The 17,778-nt window shown below is 34.3% G+C and overlaps 1 protein-coding gene across 1 annotated transcript in view; it reads left to right on the top strand.

Annotated features, from left to right (window-relative positions):
• Positions 1-17,196, top strand: part of LOC148949861 (uncharacterized) — a 58,988-nt gene extending 41,792 nt beyond the window's left edge. The window contains exons 2-3 of the mRNA XM_089091339.1: positions 9,100-9,282; positions 14,649-17,196. Coding sequence (XP_088947465.1) covers positions 9,100-9,282; positions 14,649-14,801 — 336 coding nt within the window. The 3' untranslated portion in view covers positions 14,802-17,196. The remainder of the gene's footprint in view (positions 1-9,099; positions 9,283-14,648) is intronic.
• The last annotated feature ends 582 nt before the right edge of the window (positions 17,197-17,778 follow it).

Here is a 17,778-nt window from a genome sequence, read left to right as displayed (position 1 = left end):
AATTAGTGGAGTTTATTCTATGAAAGAAAAATTCAGTAAATCTTTAGGGAATGTAGAAATAGTATAGGATTCTTATGAATTTTTAGATTATTGATTATATACTTGAAGTCATTTTTTGAATGATTGTTGGAATTTATTTTAAACTAGTGGAATTTATGTTATGTGTTGAGGGGGATACTATTGGCCTGGATTGTAAAATATTTGATTTTTGGGAGTTTTTCTTAGGATTTTTGTAGCTACCTAATAACACAAGGCCCATCGAGAGTAGAAAAACGAAAGAAAGAAGTCAACATAAGACAAGAAGCATACTCTTGAAAGTTCTCTAGGCTAAAGCAATCAAGGGTACCCTGGGACACAATGAACTAAACCTGTCCCAGTGTACCCCGGAACACGCGTCCCAGAGTACCCTAACAGTACGAACTAACGAAAAAAATTAAATCAGCCACTAGATGGCAGAAGAACACAACAAAATTTATACCATCGAAAAGCTCATAAATTTCTCTATCTAATGGGCTATAAGCAATTTTATAGAAGCTGCTTACCTAAAAATGCCGTAGAATTTCGTAAAGCAAAAATATTTTTGAAAAACCTTACCTAAAAAAAAAAAGTTCTTACCTAAATTTTGTGATAGAAAGTTGCACATGCGACTACTATACTTCATCCAAAGATAATGCAAGAGATGACGTTTGAGGTGGGATTAGCGGCAGATTTTTAGCTTGAAGTTTTCTGTCAAAAGTACCCGTGTCTCAGCGGACCCGTGTCCAAACGTACCCGACTCTCCCCTACCACTACAGTTACTGTAACTAATGACGTTGAGGGTATTCATGAAGCTTTTAGAGAACGTTTAGGGGGAGTTTTCAAATAAATGAAGAAACTATATGCATGCAGATTTTCAAAAGAGAATATAAGCAATATCATAGACAGCACCTCTCTAAAATAGCTAGAAATGCCATTTAAACTTTTAAAGGAGCTAATTCAATTCAAAATTAAAAGCTCTGGTTCCCTTTTTAAGAGTAAAAATAGATTGGAGGGCAAGCGGCCCTTCTCTTAAGCCCATTCATTCTCCAAATGCATCAAGTCAAAATTTTGAGACAGCTATTTTGTTCAGCATAGAAGAACGGTCCAGCAACAATGTCTTTATGGATTTTGGGCATGTCAACCCTCCACAATTATTTAATTGGCCCATTATGCTTTAAAACTAAATGCTGCTTTAAACGAAATCAAAAGGCATTATGTTTATGGTTGCCGAAAACGATTGGGCATATTAAGTTGAAACTTTAAGGGCACCCACTATTAGTACTTCTGCTCACCAGCCTGAAGTCGCCCTGGTCATCGCCCTATGTTCAGTGTTGCCAAATTTTGAAGAAAACACCCTTCGCCGACCGCCCAATCATTCAAATTGATTACAGTGTTGCAAAATTTTGTCTTCTATAACCTAAAGAACTGTTTAAAAAAATACTTTAACACAATCACTTCAGAATAGAGTAGATTCTAAGGGGTCGTCTATTACTTCAGGCTGGTTTATATTACTTCGGAGCAAAGGAGATTCTAAGGGGTATTACTTCAGGCTGGTTTATAACTAGCCTGAAGAAATCACCCTGGCCAACGCCCTGTGTTCAGTTCAGGCCGGTTATAAGGGATATAAAGTGTTTGTAAGTCATAAAAAGCATTTGTAAGTGATGTAGAGCATTTATAAGTGATCTAAATCGTTAATAAGTTATCTAAAGTATTCGTAAGTTATCTAAAACGTTTACAATTGATCGAAAGTGCTTATAATCGTTCTAAACCATGTACAAGCGGTTAAAAGTGATTGAAAGTGTTTAAAATGATTTTGGTTGTTTGTATATAGATGCGCCTCACGCTATAGCTGCGCCTTTGCATTACCTTACCTCCAGAGGCACCAAGGGCATCAAGAAGGAGCCGCCAATCTTCCCGCAGGTTTGCTGCTGCAAGTATGTCCTCCCACTGAGGTTGGATTGATGTGTGCAGGTTACGGAGATCTGTCTGGTACGTTCGACGCAGGGTGTTTCTGGTTCTGCCCCTTTGGCGTGGACCCGATGACTGCCAATGGAGCGCTGCATTTGGTAGTCGGAGATTGTCCATACGTAGTACGTGGCCAAGGTATCTCCATCGGTGGACTCTTAAGATATATGTCACAAGAGGCTGGCCAGTCTTGTCACGGATGGATTGGTTTGTTATTCTCTGCTGCCAACGGATGTTGAGAATTCTTCTGAGACATGTGTTTTCGAAAGCAAGTATTCTTCTCTCTTGTTCGTGGTTCAGTTGCCAGGTTTCAGCGGCGTAAAGCAGCACTGGCATAACATTGCTATTGAAGAGTCGTAACTTTAGCCGTATAGAGAAGCTTTGGGACCGCCATACATACGTAATCTATGAGGCCCCATTGGCTTGGCCGATTCTTTTGATCAATTCTTTTGAGGTCGATCCGGTACTTTCTATTATGCTTCCCAAGTATTTGAAATGGACGACTTGCTCTATGTGTTGGTCTCCGCATGTGATGCTCAAGGGTGAATCTGTGGTAGTCATGCATTTTGTTTTCTCATTATTTATTTTCAGGCCGACATGGCCACCTCTCCCCCTCACTTTGTCAAGGAGCTCTTGGAGTCTTTGCTTGCATGATTCTAGGACCGCGATGTCGTCAGCGAAGTCTACATCACTGAGGCGTGTTTCTGGATTCAGCTGGATTCCGTCTGTGCTTGTACTTGGCAGTATGTAATCAATGACGATTACGAAAAGTAGAGGTGACAATACGCAACCTTGCTTAACTCCTAACAGAATGCGGAAGAAACAAGTTCGGCCATCTAAACGATTCTTGGCGCCTTTGCATTACAAGGGTTTTAAAGCGCTTAAAGCGATCTAGAGCCTTTATAAAGATTTTTAAGTGCGTAAAAGTGTTCAAAGCCTTTATAAAGTGTTCTAGAGCGTTTATAAGTTATCTAAAACGTTTAAAAGGGATCAAAAGCTTTTATAAATTATCTAAAGAGATTATAACCGGTCTAAAGCGCTTACAAATGATCTAAGGATCAAGATCAAAGATCTTTAAATCCTTGAAGGCTTTGAGCACTTATACACGCTTAAAAACACGTTTTTCATATTGATATGTGTTTTCATAGTGCTATAAACGCTTTAGATCATTTATAAACTCTCTAGAGCATTTAAAAACGCTTTTGATCACTTAAAAAGGTTTTGGACAACTTGTAAACGCTCTAGAACGCATACAAGGGCTTTGAATACGTGCCTGATCTTTATAAACGCTCTAGGTCACTGCCAAACGCTTTAAAACACTTATAAATGTGAAGCCATATATAAATCGTGAGATCACTTCTTTAATCTTAGATTACATATAAACGCCCAGAATCAGTTAAAACATTGCTGTTCACTTGTAAACGATTTGAAGACAATGCCTTAGAACGATTATAAGCATTTTTACTCTACTGTTAACATTTTAGATAACTAATGAACACTTAGATCACTTGTAAATACTTAAAAATACTTTTGATCCCTTAAAAGGCTTTCGATTGCTTAAAAACATCTTAATAAATTGAAAACACTTTAGATAACGTATAATCACTTCTAGACGCTTTAGATCACATATAAGCACTATAGATTACGCATAAACGACTTCAGATCTTACTTTTTCTCCACATAGGCTACGCATGAAAGATTTAGATAGACTATAAAAACTTTAGATCACTTATAAATGCTTCAGAATACTTATAAATATTTTAGAATGATTGTAAACGCTTACACTTTAAATTCTCTTATAAATTCTTTAAATCTCTTACAAACGCTTTAGACCACATATAAACAGTTGAAAAAACTTATAAACGCTTTTAATTAATGCTCTTAGATTTTAATGCTTCTAATTACTTAGATAGGCTTAGATCACTTATATTACTTTAGTTCGCTTATAACCGCTTTTATCACTTATAAAAGCTTTAGAGCACTTATAAACGGTTTAGGTCTCTTTTAAATGTCAGCACATGGACCAAACCTTTGGTAACCCTATATTATTTTTTTTTTCTTTCTTAACGCACTTGTAAACGCTAAAGATAATTTAAAACATTTTAGAGTAGGTCTAGTATTGATGAGTTACAAACACTTTAGCTCCCCTATAAAATCTTTTATATCACTTATAAAGTCGTTAGATCAGCGAAAAATACTTTAAATCACTTATAAAAACTTGAAATGACTAATTTGCTTTCGATCATTTATAATCGCTTTAGATAACTCATAAATTCTTTACTTAATATGTAAATGCTTTTGATCGTTTATAAATGCTTTAGATCATTTGTAAACGCGTTAGACCACTTCAAAAGTCTTTAGATTATTTATAAAAACTTTCGATCTTCTAAAAACGTTTTAGATAACTTATAACTGCTCTAGAAGACGATTTAGAACGTATTGACTTATAAATGTTTTAATCAATTATAACCGCGATTTAAATTTTTATTAGTAATTTAAATCACCTATACAAACTTTAGATCATTTATAAAAGCTTTAGATCACTTTAAACACTTTTGTTCACTAAAAACGCTTTAGATCACTTAAAACATTTTTGGTCACTTATAATTGCTTTAGATCATTAGTAAGAACTTTAGATGAATTAAAAGTGCTTTAAATCACTTGTAAGCACTTTAAATCACTTATTTGCCTTAGAACATTTAAAATCACCTAAGATAATAAAACTTTGGATAACTTAATAAACGTTTTGGATCACTTACAAAGGTTTTTGATCACTTAAAAACGTTTCGGACAGCTTATAAACGCTCTAGAACAATTATAAAGGCTTTGAACACTTAAACACACTTAAAAATCTTTATAAAGGCTCCAGATCGCTTTAACTGCTTTAAAACACTTGTAATGCAAAGCCACATCTATTGCATGAGACCACTTGAAAACACTCTAGATTACTTACAAGCAACCAAAATCATTTTAACACTTTTGATCACTTGTAAACGCTTATGAACACCTATAAATGCTTTAGATCGATTAATAAGCACTTTTGATCAATTGTAAACTTTTTAGACAACTTATGAATACTTTAGATAGCTTATTAACGATTTAAATCACTTATAATTGCTCTAAATCCCTTACAAATGCTTCTGATGACTTACAAACACTTTATATCCCTTATAACCACTCTGAACTGAACATAGGGCAATGGCCAGGGCGATGGGCTATTACTTCAGGCTGGTTTATAACCAGCCTGAAGTAAAGTAATAGAATCTCCCCTTAGAATCCAGCCAGCCTGAAGTAATATAAACCAGCCTAACGTAATAGCTGACCCCTTAGAATCTTCTCTGCTCTGACGTAATTGTGTTAAGGTATTTTCAATAGTTCCTTAGGTTATAGGAGGCAAAATTAAGCAACAATGTAATCAATTTGAAAGATTGGGCGATCGGCGAAGGGTGTTTTCTTCAAAATTTGGCAACACTGAACATAGGGCGATGGGCAGGGCGATGGGCTATTACTTCAGGCTGGTTTCTGCTCTTACGATTTAAATAAATAAAAATATGTAAGTGTATCAAGGTTGTCAGAGAGCATAGATTGAATCTTTTGGGAATGATATTAAGTTTTATTTTTCAGGCCAACTTCAGGACTTAAAAGAATAAATTAAAAAATACTGTTTGTGTCAGGATTAAAATTTTTTGAAAAAGCTTCTTCAACAAATAGCAATATTATTTTTTTCTATGAACAAGACAATATCCATAAAAACGAACAGAAATTAATTTAAGAAACTTTTTCCATCAGGGAAATTTTTCAAAGAAAAATAATGAGCTCCATTAAGTAAAATATCAGAATAAGTAAAGTCAAATAATCTTCTAAGTGTAATACTACCCTAGATTACTATCAATAAGTCAATGAAACTCACAACGAACAGAAATTATAATAAAAAGCTAGAATGTAATTTGTACTTTACTGAAAAAAATTCAAATGAATTCACTGAAAAAAAAATGTGCATGGTCAGTTTAATATACATATGCTAATATTTATTCCTTAAAATCTTAAGTAATTTTTATTTTCTTAAATCTACAAAACTGAAAACATTTAAAAGAATTTTTCAGTTAAGTACAGATTGTATTCTCGTTTTTAGAATGCATAGGGGTTTAGAACTCTACTCATATTAATTTTTGCTCGTTTTGAGTTTGACTCTGTTCTTTTTTTAATTTCTGTTTGTTTTGGGCTTCATTTATTTATTGATACTGATTTGTGGTAGTTGTATGCTTGGTAGATTATTTGATTTTATTTTTGTTGATTTTTGGTTGAATGGAGTTCTTTACTTTAAAAAAAACTTACTTTGTGTAAAAAGTTTTTTTTTTAATTAATTTTCGTTCGTTTTATATTGACATAGTCTTTTTCAGGGAGAAAGATTGAGCCTACTCTAAATTTAAACAACCATCCCTTCCATAAAAACCTTAAATACCCCCTGGGCATAACTTACAATCCTTGTCCCTAATATCTGGGGTATGTTTCAAGCCCAAAAGCCTTGTTATATGATATTTACTTTTTTGAATAGACTATTTTGAATAGAGTGGCTATCTCAAAATTTCTATTAGATGCATTTCGGGATAATACGACGTGTGTGTGTGTGGGGGGGGGGGGAGGGGGGGGTAACTGCCCTCCGATCACTTTGACTCTTAAAAAGCGGACTAGAGCGTCTGATTACAAATCCAATGAGCCCCTCCAGAGTTTATACGATCACACTTTCTATATAAACCTTATATGTCCCCAGGGCATAACTTACAACCCTTGCCCTGAGGGCTGGGGGATTTTTTATCCTCAAAAACATAATTTCCATACCTTTCTGATACGCTGAAAAAAATGGTTCTCTTAAAATTTTGATTTTAAGTATTTGGAGAAATGATGGGCATGGGGGGGGGGCATTTGCCCTCTGATCACTTTCGACCAACAAAAAAGGCACTAGTCCTCTCAATTTCCAATTGAATGAGCCCTTTTTGAAGCTTCTACGACAAAACTTTCTATAAGAACCTTATATGCCCCTTTTATATTGGGCCCTTTTCCTGAGGGCTATGGGGGGGGGGTTCATCCTCAAAGACATAATTTCCAAACCTTTCAACTACGTTGAACAAAATGGCCATATTAAAATGTTGATCAAAAATTCAAATGATTTTACTGAAAAAAATGAGCATTGTTAGTTTAATATACATATGCTGATATTTATTCCTTAAAATCTTAACTAATTTTTGATTTTTTAAAATTATAAAAATGCAAACATTTAATAGATTTTTTTCAGTAAAGTACGAAGTATATTCTTTCTTTTAGAATGCATAGGGGTTTAGAACTCTACTCGTATTAATATCTGCTCGTTTTGAGTTTGACTCTGCTATTTATTTTTATTTCTGTTTGTTTTGGGTTTCGTTTGTTTATTGATACTTATTTGTGGTAGTTGTATGATCGGTAGATTATTTGGTACTATTTTTGTTCATTTTTGGTTTAATGGAGTTCTTCCTTTTTTTTGAAAAACTGATTTTGTGGAAAAAGTTTTTTTAATTATTTTCTGCTCGTTTTATATTGACATAGTCTTTTTGAGGGGAAAAGACTGAGCCTCTTTCTAAAGTTAAACAACCATCCCTCCCATAAAAACCTTAAATACCCCCTGGGTATAACCTAAACCCCTTGCCCCTAATCTATGGGGTTTGTTTCAACCCCAAAAGCCTTGTTATATGATATTTTGAGTATTTTGAATGCAATGGCTATCTCAAAATTTCTATTAGATGCATTTCGAGACAATACGAGGTGTGTTTGTGGGGAGGGGGGTAGCTGCCTTATGGTCACTTTGACTCTTAAAAAGCGCTCTAGAGCGTTTGATTGCCAATTCTATCAGCCCCCTTTGAAGTTTATATGACCATGCTTTCTATAAAAAACCTTATATGCCCCCAGGGCATAACTAATAACCCTTGCCGTGAGGGCTGGGGGATTTTTTATCCTAAAAGAAATAATTTTCAAACCTTTCAAGTACTTCTAAAAATCACTTTCGATTAATAAATTAGGCACTAATCCTCTCAATTTCCAATCGAATGAGCCCTTTTTGAAGCTTCTATGACAAAAATTTCTATAGAAACCTTATATGCCCCAAGAACATAACTTACGACCTTTGTCCTGAGGGCTATTGGGGGAGGGTTGTCATACTCAACGATATAATTTCCTAACCTTTCAGCTACATTGAATAAAATGGCCCTATCAAAGTGCTGATAGGAAATGTTTGGGGAAATAATGGGCATTGGAGCGGGGGAGGTGATTCTCCCTCCGATTCATTTCGGCTATTAAATAGGGCACTAGCCCTCTTAGCTTCCAGTCGAGAGAACCCATTTTGAAGTTTTTACGACACCGCTATCTATAAAAACCCTTATATGCCCCCAACGCATAACTTACAACCTTAGCCTTGAGGGCTGTAGGGGGGTTGTCATACTCAAAGACATAATTTCCAGACCCTTCAACTACGTACAAAAAAATGGCTATATCAAAATGTTGATCGGAGGTGTTTGGGGAAATTATGGGCGTGGGGGGTGTTGGGCATTCGCCCTTCGATCGCTTTTGATTATTAATAAGGGCACTAGCCCTCTCGATTTTTATTTGAATGAAACCTTTTCGAAGTTTCTGCGACCACGCCTTCTATAAAAACCTTATGTGCTCCCAGGGCATAGCTTAAAACCTTTGCCCTGTGGGTTTTGTCATCCTCAAAGACAAAATTTCCGGACCTTTCAACTACGTTGAACAAAATGACTCTCTCATAATTTTGATTGAATGTGTTCGGGAAAATGGTGAGCGTGAGAAGGAGGCTAGTTGCCCTTCAATCACTTTCGTGATTGAAGGGCATTTTTAATAGTTCTGAATGCCTATCATCTCACGCTAAACAGCTGACTATTTTTATAATATTCCCATTCTCTTTAAACCAGACATCAAGAATTTTCTTATTTGTGCAAATGATCACGTTTTCTTTTCCTTGTAGATTTTTATATGGCTTTTCGTATTCTTTCAAATACTGATAGCTGTTAATATATATTCCGCCATACGAACGCAGAGATGGTTCTCTAAAGGAGTATCTTTTTGTTGTAGATTTTTGTATGGCTTTTCGTATTCTTTCAAATACTGATAGCTGTTAATATATGCTCCGCCATACGAACGCAGAGATGGTTCTCTAAAAGAGTATCAACAGAGGAAGAAGCTCCAGGGGACAGTCGACCGCATCCATATTTCTTAAGAAGGGTTATGAGGAATGAAAACGAGTGTGCCCATCAGGTAAACATATTTGTATCCAAATAAAGTTGATTTTAGTTATTTTCCTGAACTTGCAGGACCAGGCTCTTTTAAGTAGTCGATAGGCCGCTAATCCTTTTCCTCAATTCGTCATGGGGCTCTAAATATCTGGTAAATCTTCTTTTGACGAGAACTTCGAGGAAAACATTCACGGGAAGACCGTTCCAAATCGAATCTATTCAGTATAAGTTTTAGTACTACATTAATGTGGTATTACTTTCTTAAGTTGTCTGTATCTTTATTACTTTCATTTAGCTTAAGTTAAATTCCCACATAACGCAACATTTTTATTTCTTTTGATATATCTGCTAATAAGTAATAACCTAAACTTGCATATGACCTAAAAGTGGGTTTATTTTCACTTCTGTCCACAGAAACGTCGTTGCGTCTATTGATCCGTATTCTGGGGCACAGACCATGACAAAGTTGTCCCAAAATTGTCTATGATTTTTTCTTCTGCTAGGAATTCTTGTTAACCATCTGGTAATAAGCCAATGCTGTCAATTCACAGAAATTAGGAAATGGGGCAATTTTCCTTTATTTTCAGTTTCTTCAAGGAAAATACCAAACAAAAATATGTCTTTCAATGAAAATACAAAAATAAGGGTATTCTTCAAAATCTTTAATCGGGAAAGGAAGAGCTAACTCTTGGGGAGTCAATGGACCCACGGTCGAATTAAATCTAGCGGTTTGTTAGCAAGATTTAGGACCTAAAACCTAATTTCTCACAACGTCTGCCCCCAAAATAAGACAAACAGATCCGCGGATCCATTTTCTGAGCTAAAGAATGTGACATTTGCTTAGGTTTTATTTTATTTTGCTTGCTAATATCTTGAATTTGTAAAATATCCAAAAGCCCTTTATTCTCTATTTTTGCCTGTAGGAAATAAGTTAAGAACTAAAATTTATCCACGTCTGCTCTCGGAAACGTTAAGACACATGGGGGCCCGCAGGTCCGTATTTTTGGGCATGGGCAAGTTTCAATTTTAGCGAATGCCTCAAAACGTGTGGATCCGTATTCTGGGCCCGAGAACGGGGGTCTTTTGTTCAATTTTTTTTTTTTTTTTTTGGCTTTCAAACATCTTGAATTTAATAAATGCCTTTAAATTCATTATTTCTTAGTTCTGTCCGCACACACGGTAATACGTCTGTGGATCCGTGTTCTGGGCCAGAGAACCCAGCGATTATCTGTCAATGATTTGTTTTCTTTTTTTACTCTGCTTGCTAACAACTTGATTGTTTGAAATTACTGAAAAACCCAATTATTCTTCACATCTACACCCCTGTAACGCCAACACATCCATGGAGCCGCATTCTGAGCCACAGTATTTTGTTATTGGTAAATATAAACACATTTTTACGGGGGCATTTTTAAAGGGGAGAATTCTCCATGGGGAGGAAAGTTTCCGAGGGTGAATTTTCCAGGAAAAATTTTACACGGAAGAATTTGCCAGATTTCCTTTACGAGATTCTTTTTATTTACCTTACTTTCTCTTTGGCAAGTAAATTTTACATGTGGAGATGTTCAGGGATGATTTTCCGGGGAAAATTTTTTCAGGGTTGGAAATGTCAGTGGTATTTTACCGTGTTTTGGGGTGGGGTGGGGGGATTTTCCGTGGGAGAAATTCTCAATAGAGCAATTTTCCGTGGAATAAACTTGCTATTGGGGAGAGGGCTTTCGGGGAAAATTTTAAACAGAAAAGGATTTCTACTACGATTTTAAAAAAATAAATCAGAAATTAAATAAAGAAGAAGTCTTTGTTCAAATGAAAGTAAGGGGAATTTTCCAGTCCAAATTGTTTGCAGGATATTTTCCGGGAATAATTTTCAGTGAGGATGAAATTGCGCTGGAGGAACGTTCCTGGGAGTGGATTTTAAGCGGGAGCGAATTTCTGACGAGGAATTATTCATGGGGGGATTTTCATGGAGGGAGAGACAGATTTCGCAGCAATTTTTTTGAAAAACGATCAGAAGCTAAATAAAAAAAAATCAACTGAAAGTAAGGAGCAACATTAACTTAAAACATAAAAATTATTGCGCACTTGAGGGGTTGCCCCCTCCTCAATACTTCATTCATCGCGCTAAATTGTTTTAGTTCTTTAAAAAAGTATCTTATTCTAATCACAATCCTGACCATTTCGTAAAGTCTGAGGAGGCAACAGTCATCTCTAACGATAAAGGTTTAATACAATGGGCCAGGAAAGCCAAAGATATTAAAAAAAATATTTTTACAGATCTGCTAATCAACATAGACACTGGAAAGTTAAATATTGACTCAAGATATTATATTATTTCAAAAGATGAATCTATAGTCAAAAATTGGCGGAAGGTCTTGCAAAATCACCCAGGGATTAGAGTAAATACAAGACCGAAGAGAATTGCAGCATTGGATGCCAGTGAAAACATTGTTTCCTAATAGAACAACGAATTTAATGTTCAATTCATTTCCTTACTTTTGTCCAGTGGCTTTTGTGTTTTCATTGAGGCATCCCGTAAATTGCTTTTTCCCCCCTACAGATGTGTTTATCATGGAATCAGAGGCATCATTAACCAAAATGTGTGTTTTTTTTGGGCGTGGGGGGAGGAGGTGGATTTTATCGACTCACTGGTAATTTTGCCAACTGATAGGTGATAGTGCTATTAAAATTGTTAAGTTTTTGTTTTTACCAACTGAGACTGATCTTCTTTCATCGATTTTACATCGTATATATTTTAGCTTATTTACCTTTAAAAAAAAGCCAGTAAAATAATATCAGCCCATTTACCCTAAAAAAAATGAACCAGTAAAATGAACCAAAATAGTGGCGCTATGCGCCACAATTTTGGTGACTCAGTTAGTTCTACCATCTGGCTGAAAAAACTGGGTTGGGGGTCTACGCTTTCCCATACATGAGACCCCTGCATGGACAAGCTGTTATATGTATATATTGATTGATCTTTTATTTTATTCTTTTTAGTTCATCCTTCTTCTTTTTTGAATTGGTATGGTTTAAATTATTTCTGTTCTTAACAGTGAAGACGCATAATTTTATAAGGCAAGTGTTGATATTAATATTTAGTCAAAATTTATATCAATATTTTTATTACTGTGATCTAACCCTAGCATTAAAAATATACTTTAGCAGTCCTATATCCCAGATTTCTTTGATACTACTTTTACTTGACATCCCTAGTATTCTATTTCCCTTACTTTCGACTACGTTAAGATGTTTTATCCATTTCCCATCTGACGATAGCTATTCTATTTTGGCGACTCAGTTTTTTTACCATTTGGCAGAAAAAACTGGACCGGGGGTCCACGCTTTCCCATACAGGAGGCCCCTGCTTGGACAAGCTGTTAAATGTACATATTGATTGATCTTTTAATTTATTCTTTTTAGTTAATCCTTATTCTTTTTTAAATTGTTATGGTTTAAATTATTTTTGTTCTTAACGGTTTAATAAGGCAAGTGTTGATATTAATATTTAGTCAATATTTATATCAAACAGACACAACTTAAAAACAATAGGGAAATTTTTTCAAAGACAGTGCAATTTAAATCGGTGAATATTTCGGCCCTATGTCCAAGGGCCGTCTTCAGCACAACATTAAAGAAAAAATATATATATAAACAAACTTACATTAAAATGCGAATTTTAAAACTAAAACTGCTTTTAAAAAATGCATTTAAAAAACCATCAAAATAGTCCCAGTATCCTTACTTCAACAAAATTCAAACAGTACTAATAAATAAAATGATGAGAGAGGATGAATTCATTCAAACGAAATAAAATGAAATTATTAACTGCAAGTTTTCAAAGCGAATCTTGCTTTTTTAGCAGCTAGTCTTAAAGGCCTTTTTGTAACGGGTTCAATACTATTGTCAATTGGTTTAATAAAATCTTTTGTTAGATCATTTTTAATTAAATTTGACTATAAGGAACTAAGTGACTATTCTCCCAAGTCCCTATTTGTGGAAATATTTTTATTTATTTTGAGCCTAATTTTGATTGATTCGTGGACTACATGTTTTATCCCCAGATTACAGCTTATGAGAGAATATTTTTAAAAAAGTATTGTGTGGCTGGGATTATCAAATATATGGCTAGCTAAAGCAGAATCAAAGACTGTCTTAGAATTATTTGTAATTACCACTTATTCTGTACCTTCTTTAGATTGATATTTCCTTTTTCCGAGATTCTGATTAGTTTTGATAATGCATTAATTGAAACAATCGCTGTTTAGTTTATAAACCACTTTGTGGTGAATAACTATTATTTTATCTTTACCGGGGTTTACGAAATTTGTGGTTTTTAAATTATTAATGAATACTAAATACAGATTGTTTTTTCTGCAAATATTTTTTATTTTTGTGGTGATTCTTGGGATGTACGGAAGATAGATTATATTAGAGGGTTTTTCCGGAGCCTCACATTGTGAAATATCGTTGATTTTACGAAAATGTCTTTTTAGTCTATGGTTAATCAATGGGGTATCCGTTGCCAAAAAGAATATCTCTGATAAAATTTATTTCTGCTTTTATGTATGAATCGGAGCAAATGTTCAGGGCACGGTCAATGAGAGAAGTTACAACTGCTCTTTTAACTTGTGGGGGGTGATTTGAATTAAAATGAAGATATCTATTGTTTTGTGTTGGTTTTCTATAGATAGTGAAGTCAAAATTATTAGCATTACGGATAATTAGCACATCTAAAAATGGTAGTTTATTTTCAAATTATATCAATAAATATTTTTATTACTGCAATTAAATCTCCCCCAGCATTAAGTATATTGAATACTCTGAACTAATGAAAATGGTGTTTCAAAGGCCTGAAGATTAGTGAAGTGATTGACTGAGTGTTACCGACATAGGCAATTAAACAGTAACCGTCACTCGTTGCTGTGATCTCAAAAGACAGAAATTCAAGGAAAATTCCTCCATGGAAAATTCATCCACGGGAATGTCCTCTGCGAAAATTTTCCTCTGCGGAAAACTCCCTCTCCGCAGTAATTTCTCCCTCGGGGAAATTCCCTCCCAGTGGAAAACATCCTTCCCGTATTAATTAACAATCGTATTTTTAAATTTTACGAAAAATTACTCAGGGAAATACACCTCATGCGGATTCCCCATTGAGAAATTTTCCCTCCGCAGAAATTACCTTTTGCGCTTATTGATACCATAAACCTTCGTAAGAGTCTACGCATAAGCTTCTTAAAGTCTCCGATTTTAAAGATCGGACGAACGGTATAGTAATTCATACAGGACGCTCACACACATACATTCCATTTTACGATTATACATTCCATCATACATTATATTGACGTGAATACTTTCAGGTTTGGTCATCTAATTGAAGTTTTCTTCCAGGAATTCGTTCGAGATTTATGTCAAAGATGTGCAAAAGTGACACGTTCAAGCATAGCATATCCTTTGTGTTGCCAGTCTGTTCCTGGTGGGCATAAGGAGACACAGCAAGTTAGAATGTGGTGCGTTAAATATCTCGCTTTTGGAATCAGCTGAATTAATTTTCAAATTACTAGAGCGCCCTGGAAGGTGCTGGCTCCTCTTAGACATTGTTAACTCCTTAAATTTGTCTAAAGTAATTTGTTTTTATTGTTCCTGAATGTTAACGATGCTACGTTTTATTTGCTTTCAATACTTAGTGAATTAGATCTCAACAGAAATATTTTTTTCAAATATTCCATACTTGGAAAATTATCCAAAATTTTAGAGTTTTTTGTACTATAGTTAAAGTGTTGCATTATTTTCTTGAAATTGTTATTATCTCCCTTACTTCCTTTTACCTTATGTTCCCGCAGAATGTAACAATTTTCTTTATAGGTTTTTTTTTCTTACGGCCATTTTTGGAAATTTTTTTCAAAATAACCATGCTCTCTCAATACAGTTAAAAAATACTTCTGATATATTTTTGTGTTCCTATCATAAACACTGCTTGTGAATTTAAGCTTTGAATTTTATAGCCGTATTTTGGTGCCATATTTATTCCTTGAAAGTGTGGAAAGTTAAAATTAGAAAGCCCTTCGTATTAAAAATAAAGCTTAAATGCAAAAAAAAAATATCAGCGATGGTGGGGTTCGAATCCATTAGCCCTCGAGTAACTAAACGACGCTTCTATTCGTTTTAAAGACACACATTCGACAACTTTTTTGTAGCAACGTAGTTTAGGAACTACAGTTCGAACTTTACTCCATTCATCTTTTTACCGTTAAGAATATCCCGTGTCTTAAATACTATTTCAGTTTATTGATTTATAATCCGTATTCCGTCTTCTGCCTACGATCTTACTCAGGTATCTTTTTATTTTATCTTATTTTCTTATCTCTTTGTTTGTCTTTTTTATTTTATCTATTTCAGATATTTTTTTGGCTTTTGTATTATTATTTGTTTAAGGTTTAGATTTTACCAAAACCTGGGTTTTGATTTTGTTATTGCTTAATTCTCAACCTGCTTTTTATTTCGCTTTATAGTACCTGTCAGTTTTCTTTATTTTGTTTGTTCAAAAGTATGTGGATTTTGAGTTTAAAGTGCAATATTTATTTTATCGCGTTTTCATGCTATTTTCAAAAAAAAAAATTAATTATCCATTATAACTAATCTTGGGTAGAGCTGATAAATTATTCTATTCTGGATCATTTAAACTTTTAACTCCAAGTTTAGGTGAAATTAAAATCACAAACTAATATTTTCGAAGATTATCCATTTTGTTACTGCCAGTGGATTCAATTCGACAGTGAGTCCATTGGCTCCCCAAAAGTTAGCTCTTCAGTTTTTGAAGAATACCCTTATTTTGGTATTTTCATTGAAAAATATATTTTTGTTTGGTATTTTCCTTGAAGAAATTGGAAATAAAGGAAAATTGCCCCCTTCCTAATTTCTGTGAATTGACAGCATTGGCTCATTACCAGATGGTTAACATGAATTCTTACCGAACAAAAATGTATTGAAAAGATTGGACAGATAATACTCATTATTGTAGCTTTAATCTATAGCATTCGATTTAAGACTGATTATTTTTATTTTTTAAAGGAAATTGCAATTCTATTCATTTCTTATGTTTCCATTTTAGTATTTGAAGAATCTTTATAGACTGTTTTGATTTTGACCGACTAGTTTAAGTACTGAAGAACTCATTAGATTTTTATCATCAGTCAGCGACTTTTGCGAGAGAAGTAGATGGCACCGTTTTACTTGCAAAAAAAAATATATCCGAATTTGGTTACAGACCATAATTGGTCTACGATAAAAATAATAGCACCATCAGATAGTAGATTCAATGGCGTAATAATAATTATCATTAAAATTGAATGCCGAGATGAAGACAACACGAAATGAATGTAGGGTTTCAATCTTTTGTTTAAAGCACTTTTGGACTAAGCATGGAATTAAAAGTGTTCTTTGATTTTCTGGAGGGAGCTGGGGCTCGTCATCTTAATAAAAGTCAAATCTGAAAACTTATTTCTTACCGATTCTAAAGAGCCCATTCAGGTTTTTTTGTTTAGGGGTGAGTCTCCACAGCCGTTTTACATGCATGGGTCCCCCGGCTTATCTTACCCTAAGTTGATGCATATGCCCAAAATAATTTGAGGTCAATTTTTTGGAAGTAGCTCACCAGATTTCGTAATATCAACTCGTTGGTATGTAATTTTCATTTTTAGTTGATGCGAACTGAGAGGGTGGACACACCAAAAAAAACAGATGATTTGAATGATCAGAAGAAAGCTGGAAACAAAAATTGTTAATAATCAGAATAAAGTTTGATATAAAAACAATAAATGCGCTTGATTAGATGAATTATCAATCAGTGATATTTGTACACTTACTAGGGGTGCCCATTTACGAAAATGTTGGGAAAACAAAGATTAGCAAAAAAAAAATCAAGACACAAAAAGGCAACTTTCAAAATTTGGGGGGGGGGCCAGGGTACTTTACAATGAAAATAACAAGAAAATGCCATTTTTTAAATCTAGACTACCCCCCCCCCCCAGTTGGCGCCCCTTACTCTTAATTTCACCACGTATGTTTTTTTAGTTTTTGGTGCTTATTCTTTATTATACTTTTACTTATTTGCCGTTTATGCTTTGTTATCATATTACAAACGAAACGTCCCAATCGCATTTGACAGAGTACACATTTGGTGATACTTGCATTAGAGTAGGGAATCTGTTTTCCAAGATAATCAGACTAAATACTTATTTAGTCAAACTAAATTTAGTCAAATTTAGTCAAAATACTTATTTAGTCAAACTAAATACTTATGCAAACCGGCGAAGACTTTGTGATGCTGAACATTCATTAAAAAAAGATAGTACGTAGAACTGTTATAATCAAAGAAACATATGAGACAGGATGATTCATAATGATCTTAACTTGAATTTAAATTAATGACGCAAATTGATGACGTAAAGTTCCTATTGACGTAAATTAGTTTCTCATAGGCATATTTAGCCTTTGATTTGACGAAATGAATTTTGATACT

The sequence above is a fragment of the Artemia sp. Qi Xiang Cuo genome, chromosome 7, assembly GCF_049724085.1.
Source record: "Artemia sp. Qi Xiang Cuo chromosome 7, ASM4972408v1, whole genome shotgun sequence".
NCBI classification, from domain to species: Eukaryota; Metazoa; Arthropoda; class Branchiopoda; order Anostraca; family Artemiidae; genus Artemia; species Artemia sp. Qi Xiang Cuo.
Note: the sequence above shows the minus strand (reverse complement) of the source record. Positions and strands in the feature narration are given on the sequence as shown.